At 34.8% G+C, this 10,032-nt stretch overlaps 1 protein-coding gene across 1 annotated transcript; it reads right to left on the bottom strand.

The window, feature by feature from the left end:
• Nucleotides 1–9,283: 9,283 nt before the first annotated feature.
• On the bottom strand, nucleotides 9,284–10,032 carry LOC124926871 (MFP1 attachment factor 1-like). The gene has a single exon (XM_047467181.1). It carries the CDS (start codon nucleotides 9,967–9,969, stop codon nucleotides 9,535–9,537), a length of 435 nt encoding a protein of 144 aa, XP_047323137.1. The 5' UTR covers nucleotides 9,970–10,032; the 3' UTR covers nucleotides 9,284–9,534.

The following is a 10,032-nucleotide window of genomic DNA, read 5'->3' as shown; positions in this document are numbered from 1 at the left end:
CTTAGGATTATACTCTCGGGGTTCCCTACGTTTAGGCATTTGTGATTTATGCACTAAACAAGCATCGAAATATGTCTTTACACAGAAGTTCCACACCAAGTGTCACAGCCCAATCTTCCTGGCCCAGGAAGAGGAGGCTTAAAGAGAATGTCACGACCCAATATTCCTGGCCCAAGAAGAGGAGGAGGCTTAAGCCCGCTTAAGCCCAACGCAAGGAATATTCTAGCTGGAAGGCAGGTGCTTGATTGACGCATCACTAATTGAGAGTTGAAAGGCATGTCCTTGATTAGCGCATCACTGATTGATACTTAAAAGGAATGTCCTTGATTAGTCCATCACTGATTGACAATTATAAGGAATGCCTAAATTAGCGTGTCATTAATGTAATAGCTAGAATTAGTCCTATAAATACCTGTGAGGTATTACATTGTAAATCACCAAGTATTCGAGTAATATAATATTATTTTTTGTAAGAGTTACTCTCTCTAGAATTCTTGTGTCAATTCTGTTAAACGTCGAGTGTTGCGTCGAGTAAGGCTGACTAGTTACTCATTCTTGCGAAGATCGTAACTAGTGTCGCACGGATCGTCAGTGAAAAGACTAAGACCGTGACAATTGGTATTAGAGCTGAAATGACGAAGAGATCGGAATAAAATTCAAAGGTCGTGGACGAAGTAGAGAATCTTCCCCACGGGACCGGAGTAGATGGTAGGAACTCTCGCAAAGTTCAGGCGGGAGGAACCAAAGCTACCAAAGAAAGAGAAAGATCAAAAGACAATATCGTTGACATTATCGCCAGGTTGGAGAAGGTAGAACTGATTGTGGCGTACGAACAAGATAATGACGAGGACCTAGAGGAACGCATTGCCGAGCTTGAGAAAGAGAGAGACGAGCTCCGAGGAGGAATGCAAGGTTCCCTAAACGAAGGCTTGTCCAAATGTCAAGAGCAATCTCAGATCGTGGAGAAGACCCTCCTTAGTGAAATCAGTACCTTGACAGAGAAAATCGAGGTAATGACTTCTAAGTTACAAGCTACCGAAGAGGATGTGACGTTACTCAAAAAGGCGGTTGCGCAAGAGTGCGGACGCGCGCCTGTAGGAGTCCCCAATCCGATAAAGATAGATATTCCAAGGCCTAAAGTGTATTTAGGCGAGAGGAATGCGAAAGAGATCGACAACTTCTTATGGAGTCTGGACCAGTATTTCAAAACACTCGGCCTAGTAGAAGAGGCGAGGAAGATAGTTACTGCCACGACATACCTGGAAAACACCGCAATACTGTGGTGGAGGCGAAGGAGTAGCGACATTGAAAAAGGTACGTGTTCTATCAATACCTGGGGTGAATTCAAGGAAGAACTCAAGAGGCAGTTCTACCCTGAAAACGCCATTCGAGAAGCAATGGCCAAGTTGCGGCGGCTCTCACAAAGAGGGAGTATAAAGGAGTATGTCAAGGAGTTCATCGCTACTCTCCTTGAGATCCCTAACTACTCAGACAACGAAGCCTTGTTTTCTTTCACTGATTGTCTACAAATGTGGGCGAAGTTGGAATTGGAACGACGTAGTGTCCAAGATCTAAGCTCTGCAATTGTCGTGGATGAATCTCTTGTCGAGATGAGAAGGCAAGAGAAACCAAAGTCGACCTATGAGAGGAATGACAATGGGGAAAATGGTGGAGACCATCTCCATAACAATGAAGACCCAGTTAAGTTTATCAAATCCAATGGTAAAAGAGACCGGGACGAGAAACGTGGAGAGAAACCCCGGATAAAGTGTTTCTTTTGTGAAGGGTCGCACAAAGCAAGAGAGTGTCCAATAAAGAACAAACTATCAGCATTGATGGAGGAGCAAGAACGTCTTCACGATGAAGCTCGATTGTGGTCGTTAAACCTAGTTAGTGTCGTTAAGGCAAAGTTTAATGAGTCAAAGTTCGCGAAGAAAGGACGACTATTTTTGGAAACTAGAGTAAGAAACCACATGGTTAAAGCTTTGTTGGATACGGGAGCCAACAACAATTTTTTAGAGGTAAAGGAGGCGAGAAGACTGGAGATTAGGTACACTAAAGAGAAATGGTGGCTTAAAGTAGTCAACTCGGCACCAAGTACAACTTATGGGGTTGCTCGTAATGTAAAGATCAACTTGGGGGAGTGGACCGGCCTTCTGGATTTCTCCATTATTGACATGGACGACTACAAAATGGTTCTAGGCATAGAGTTCCTAGACAAGGTAAATGCCATCATACTCCCTTCTGCCAAAATGATGTGCATTTTAGAGCAAGGTAATACTCGCACAATACCTTTAACAAGAGAAGGCAAGAGAGAAACTAGGCACCTATCTGCCATGCAACTCTTAAAAGGTGCGGAGAAGACCGACCCATCATCTTTTGTCCCCGTGAAAGAAGCGTCCAAAGAGAAGATACCTCCAGAAGTTACAACTGTCCTAGAGAAAGGTCATGATGTAATACCCACTGGATTATCAAAGAAATCCCACCATAAGAGAGAGGTGGATCACAGAGAAGAGGTAGTCAAATGTACTAAACCATCGGCGACGGTTCTTTATCGCACTAAACCTCCCAAATTGGAGGAATTTAAGAGGAAACCGGAGGAGTTTCCTTTTAAGGAAGAGAAGTGCGAAATAGCCAAGACCACCAAACGAATGAAGAAATGGGAGGACAAGAAGAGAAGACACTTAGAGTTCGGAGGAAACCGAGTGATAGTAAAACTTCTCCTCCACCAAGAGAGACAAATTTCCAAAGTTCACAAGGGGCTTGTGTGGCAATACGAAGGCCCTTTCTTAGAGAAGAAATGGGTCGAAAAGCCAGCATGTTGCTCAAAACTTTTATCTTATGTGGAGACACCATCCAGGCCTACAAGGAGGAAGCGACGAGGACGTCGCCAGATTGAGTGGGGGAGAATGTCACAGCCCAATCTTCCTGGCCCAGGAAGAGGAGGCTTAAAGAGAATGTCACGACCCAATATTTCTGGCCCAAGAAGAGGAGGAGGCTTAAGCCCGCTTAAGCCCAACGCAAAGAACATTCTAGCTGGAAGGCAGGTGCTTGATTGACGCATCACTAAATGAGAGTTGAAAGGCATGTCCTTGATTAGCGCATCACTATTTGATACTTAAAAGGAATGTCCTTGATTAGTCCATCACTGATTGATAATTAGAAGGAATCCCTAAATTAGTGCATCACTGATTGACACTTATAAGAAATGCCTAAATTAGTGTGTCATTAATGTAATAGCTAGAATTAGTCCTATAAATACTTGTGAGGTATTACATTGTAAAATAACCAAGTATTCGAGTAATATAATACTATTCTTTGTAAAAGTTACTCTCTCTCTCTAGAATTCTTGTGTCAATTCTGTTAAACGTTGAGTGTTGCGTCGAGTAAGGCTGACTAGTTACTCGTTCTTACGAAGATCGTAACTAGTGCCGCACGGATCGTCAGTGAAAAGACTGAGCCCGTGACACAAGGCATGAATTAGTTGCAAAGATTAAGTAATAAGTCGCTCATTGTGCAAATTATGCAACCCAAGCCACCCTTGTGTGATCAGGCTCTTGGCTCCCTAAACTACGCAAACATAAGATCGGTAAAATTGTTCAGGTGTCAATCTACCAAGCTGACGCAAACCTCTAGCTATCTCACAAATTCTGTCACATAACTCAAACTAATTAGATACGTACATTCAGACTAATTAGATATGTACTCGGGACTAGGATCGTGAGGTTAAGATGATGTAGTCGCACACCTAAAGAAGGGTGTTAACCCTCTAGTTATCTACACAACTGGTCTATGGACTATAGTGGTGTAAGATTAATATATTTGGTTTTTCACTCGATTTGAAAGACGATAAAAATCCCATTTAGCTATTTCACGTAATTGTTCTACAAACTATAGTAGCATGAAATTAATATATATGTAAGACGTCCACTAGCACAAGGACGCAAAACTCTTCGATTATCATGCATAGATGGTCTTCAGACCATAAAAGCTTGAGATCAATACATTGTGTTCATCAATTCTCAAAATAAAAAAAATATTTTGGCTATCTCACATAGTTGGTCTTCAAAACATAATAGCTTGAGATTAACACATCGTTTTCATTAGTCCAAATGATGATACAAAACCTTGTACAGGATTTCGTAATGTCTCAATATTAATGTCTAGATGAGATACTTGTGTCATCATTCAACACCTTGGCTAGGGTTAAAATTTAATCCTACCACGTTTCACATATGAAGAAAGGTAAACATCTTTCAAGATCCAAACCCTCCGACAAACGAGCACCAAAATTAGGGTATCATCGATCATGTGATCGGCATTTTTTATCTATCCATCATTTTAATGTTTTTCAAATAAATAAATAAAAATAAGTCCGAGTAATTATAAATTAGGTTGGTCGCAAATATAGTGTCTATTGTGTCAAACTTAGACATGCGTTTTCCAAAACTTTTGCTATATTTTTCAAAATTTGTCCAAGAATGGTATTATATAGACTCCCTAATTTTATACCATAATTGTATGATTTTAATATATCAAATGATATTAAAATAAAATTATATATATTCATTAATGTTGTTTGTTTGTGTTTATTTTGCCTATGAAGAACAAATGCAAATCAAACAGAACTCAAGAATCCCTCTTCCCCAACCGTCGGTCCATACCATTTTCCATTCTTCTCACTCTCCCTTTATTTTTTAGAATTAAAGAAGAACTAGCATGAAACCCCACCGCCATGGTTTCCCGCTTAATTCTCAATTTCCCTTTATCTTTCCAAAATAAGATAAAACACATCATGATAGTCGTCTCTTTCAAAAAAATCTTTTTTTTGATTTGTTGGATCGAATTTTCTAGAGCAAAACGTTAGTCAATATTGGAAGGATGAAGATCACGAGGCTCCATAGAACAGAACCTCCCAGCAAGCATAACCTTTCAATTGGATGCTACAACAGAGAAACAAAAATGATGAAACCCTAAATAAAAGCCCATGCCCACGAAAAAGCTACTAAAAGATAAGGACCGAGAAAAAGAAAAAAAAAAGATAGCAACTTTCGATTTATTGAAGACCTAAAGTTAGAAACCTCAATTTTGTTTCAGAATTAGAAGGAGAGCGAAAGGAGAGAGGTAGAGAAGATCATAGTGAGAGCTTGCGGTTTCAGGAAAATTTGGAGTTAGAAGCCTTTGTTTTTTTTTTATGGATTAGGACATCCTCCTTTAAGTCAATTTAGCAAACTGTGTACCATTCTCTGAGCTTCTCTATTCATTCATAGATACTAGCATTTTTATTTTTAGATTTAGGACAAATATTGACATATATGCATGCTCTATGAACATAATGATACAAAATTATAAGCATGTTTAAGCTTGGTTACCTTTAGATACATGCACTATGACTATATAAATAAATAAGGTGTAGAATAATATTTTTTAAATGGCCAAAAGTTTAAAGTAGAGACTGTAATGTGACAGGCGTGTGAGATGTAGCACAAAAACTCTTTCTCGCGTGTAACCAAGCACCGAACCAAGAATAGAATCTCTAAAATGTGTTTTTTCTTTTCCTAATTTCTCAAGTAATAAATTATGTGGTGACTCTAAAAAGTCAAATCTAGTCTAAATCGATGTTTTTAAATGCACTCGAGTTAAGCCTATCATTATGGTTCATCGTCTCACTCGAAACTCGAGGGGATTGTGAGTTATGGAGTGCGACTATCGAGTGACAAAAATTCATTCTCATGAAGGGGCGATTTTTGGCGTTACAATTAATATAGTCGAGTATCGGGTTTTGAGTTTTGAGTTTGTCACACTCCTCATCCCTAACCCGGACCCGATTAGGTAACCTTTTCTCCTTCTCATCCTCGACTCTGAAGCTGTCCCCAATTTAAAATACTTTATCCCGATCATCGAGTATTCACGGATACTCAGTGTCCTCCCTAGTTATACCACATGTGATTGTTGAGTTCAATTTATAATTTTGTGTTTGTATATATATATATATTATATTTATGTTTTTACCAAATTAATTAGTATCAACAAGTTATTCGTAGTTATTTAACTACACATAAAAATTCAAAACAACAGTAATTATTTAACATCAATTAATAAAAAATAACCATAATTTGTTGTTATAGATGTAAAATAATGTGTTATCTAATTTATAAAATATAGTTTAGGTCTTAATTTCTTTTTATATAAAATTTTGTAGTATAATCAGTGCCGGCCCGCAATGTTGGGCTGCCCTAGACCCACATTTTTTAATTCATAAATACAAAATTTTTGTTTTAAATAAAGAGAGGATGAAAAGTGTTTACCTCGAACAATTTTATTTGGAAATACATCATTTTCATTTATGATCTTAATTGGACCTCGAACAACTAACATTATCTTCATTTTATCGTTAATACTTCCTCACATTTCCGGATCGTAGTTCACATCTTTAATAACACATTTATCCTCGTAATCCTCGTTAACACCTTCCTCTTCCTCATCATTTTCTCCATTAATACATTTTTCTTCTTTTTCATTTTCTTCATTAACACCTTGATACTCATTTTTTCATTGATAGATTGATTCTAATATTATCCTTTGTAGGTGGTTCAAAACCTCATATTGAAAAGTATCATCTTCTTCATTATCATATTCATCTCTAATGACATTATTTTTTTCATCACTTATTTCTTTGTTTCTAATAGTGTCATTTTCTTTATCACTTATGTTTTCATCTCTAAGACTCGAACTCGAATGGATAGAACTTTGATTTTTTGCATTGAATAATTTAGAAATCGAGCGCACCAATGACTTTGTCATTGCATTATTTCGTCGTTTGATTCTTCTATTATAAGATCTAGAAGTTTGTTTTTGAAATGGACGAAACCTTACTCTATTTTGATTTATATTCTTCGTCATAACTCAAAAAATACATATATTAAAATAACTAATTTTTTTATAAAAATTAACAAATAGTAATTCAACAAACATGTTATGACATTATTTATATATAACATAATTTTAAATCCTAATTTATAAACTTATAATCTAATAACTATCATATTAATTACTAGTTTCTAAGTAACGGAGATTAAGTATTTTAAAACTAAATTTCTAATTTCCTTGGATGGATACTAAATAACTAAAATCTATCATAAGCATTAAGTATTAACAATAACATATTAATTAATAATTTACTAAATATCTAATTCAAAAAATCAATATAGTTATAATAAAATATTTAAGTATATAAATTAAAAAATGATTAAAAAAATAAATTTAAAAAATTTGAGAACTAATTTAAAAATTAGAACAAATTTAATAAAGTTAAAATATATTATGTAGAATTTATAAGTAAGGATAAAAAGTTGATATAATTTATAAGAATATATATTAGTGTAAGTAGTTTATAAAAATTAAAAGAAAATATATTAAATTAAAAAATTAGGAAAGAATAATATAAAATAATTAGATTGTGATGGTCATGGTTAAAAATATAATAATAATATAAAAAAAAATTAAAAAAAAAATTACCTTTTAAAATGGAAAGAAAGTAAAAAATAACACAATAATTTTTTATTAAATAAGAATTGGGCTGCCCAGGGGTGGGTCTGCCTTAGCCCATGGGCTTTCCGGGCTTGCTCTGGCCCGGTCCTGAGTATAATATTATGATGTAAAATAATATGGTATTTAATTTATAAAATATAGTTTATGTCTTATATTATTATTATAAAAAATAATACAAAATTTTTTAAAATATAATGTTATGAATATAAAATGATATGTTATTTAATTCACTGGACATAGTTTAAGTCTTATAATATTTTTATAAAAAATTAATATAAAATAACTATATTATTATAGATGTAAAATAATGTTACTTAATTCATAAAACACATTTTATGTCTTAATATATTTTATAAAAAATTAATACAAACTTTTGAAATATAATGTCATGGATATAAAATAATGTATTATTTAATTCATAAAATATAGTTTAGATCATATATATTTTTTATTAAAAAAAAATAAAATATAATATTATGAATGTAAAAATTATATGGTATCTAATTAATAAAACATAGGTTAGGTCTTAAAATATTTTTATAAAAAATTAAAAGTATATTATTATAAATTAAAATAATGTGTTATCTAATTTATAAAACATAGTTTAAATCTAAAAATTTGTATAAAAAAATTAAATTATATAACCTAAAGTTTATTTATATTGTAAGTTCTCAAATTAGAAACTTATAAATACCATTTTCATTTAAATTTTTTAATTTAATTTAATTGAATTGTTTCATATTTTTTTACACGATAATCAAACAAGATGTTTTTTTTTTAATTTAACTTATAATTGAAGTGCGTTCATTTTGAACAAATTATTGTCTATTATTGTACTCCGATCTAGTTTGGATTCATTGATGTACAGAAGTTCTTTCTCAAACCAAAAGCAAATGTGATCAGTTAGCTTACATTAGTATGCATAGTTTGACTCCAATTACCCATAAGTCATATTCAACCAGTCATAAATTAACAGAAAAACTGGATTTGGTGTATTCTTTTTTGTTCATTTCTAACCAGAAATCAATCCCACAAAAACTGAAAATTTAAGATTTTTTTGATCAAATAGTGGTAAGTCATATCCTTAAGAGGACAGTTGTAATGTAACAATTCTTACCTAGTCGGATAAAAAAAAATTCAAATCCGAACGATTTTGAAAGAATTGTGTGCTATGAAGATTCCTAACAAAGGTGTGTATAATATAGGAAGACCTTCAAACGAAAGATTAGCTATAAACGCTTATCTAATCCAATGAAAAATAACTCCAAATTCAACAATCACTCATTCAAATTTCAGAACAATTCGTAACAATTAATCATGTGTCGTGTGATTTTAGAAGTAATCTACATACCATTTCAGACTACAATGACAATCTTTTTGCTCTAACAGGCTTTCAATTGAATGATCAAAATTACATGCTCTTATCAAGCCAAGTAAGAAATAACTCCCGCTACTGCAACTTATTTAATACTTGGAAGAAGATCAAGAACATGATCACCAACACAATCCAAATAAATGGGCAACAAACAAATCACAATTGTTGATTCAGACCACTAAACCAAACCATCTACTTCTAAGTGGGTCTTGATCTCAAAGAAATGGGCAACAAACAAACCACAATTGTTAATTCAGACCACCAAACCATTCTAGATCTAAGTGGGTCTTGGTCTCAAAGAGACCTACTTCATTTGAATCAAGTTAACATTCATAACTAACTTATAACATCTGGATCTGTAATCAAGAATGTGGGGATATGGCATTTCAAGCATCATCTAATTCAAATAGATCATCCCAATCTATTGTAGTAATTCAATCCTAGAATAATCATCAGCAAGAATACAACTATAATAAACCAAATATATCCATTTAATGATACTCGTGATGAAAAGTTGCAGTCAGGGAAGTGTGAAAGAAGGACGAAATACAGATTTGCCAAAAACCTAACTTAACAAGCGACAAGAAAAAACGCAAACCCAACAAAGCTTACGATTCAGTGTTGACGGCAGATGGGTTTTCATCAGTAACAGACTCCGATGGATCAACAGCCGCAGTCTCAGCAACGGTACTGTCGTCTGCCGCTTTGGAGGTGACAGATCTGCCCTTGATGACCTCAAGCATGCGCTTGCTAATCTCTTTTGAATAGGTTTGGAGAACTTCGATGCCGTCGTCCTCTGTTGCAGAGGAATTAGCTACACTCTCGTATGCCTCGCGCTCGATCCGGTGCGCTTCCTTTTCGGCCTCGTCTTGTGGGATTGATCCGTAGCGCTGGGAGAGGATTGAAGGAGCGGTGAATGTCTCAATGAGACGGGTGGTGACGGCGTCACGGGTGCGCTGCGTTGGTGGCCAGATGCTGAAGGATACTGGTGATTTTCCCTGTGGAGGGATCTGGTGTTGAGATTCATCGACGGCTTCAGCCATGGCTGTAGATTTCGGTTCTTTTTGTCGGAGTGTAGAATGTTGGTCAGTCGGTTTGGTAAAGAA

This window comes from Impatiens glandulifera, chromosome 2 (assembly GCF_907164915.1).
Source record: "Impatiens glandulifera chromosome 2, dImpGla2.1, whole genome shotgun sequence".
In the NCBI taxonomy this organism is placed as follows: Eukaryota; Viridiplantae; Streptophyta; class Magnoliopsida; order Ericales; family Balsaminaceae; genus Impatiens; species Impatiens glandulifera.
The sequence above is the reverse complement of the archived record's forward strand: the minus strand, read 5'-3'. Positions and strand labels throughout refer to the sequence as shown.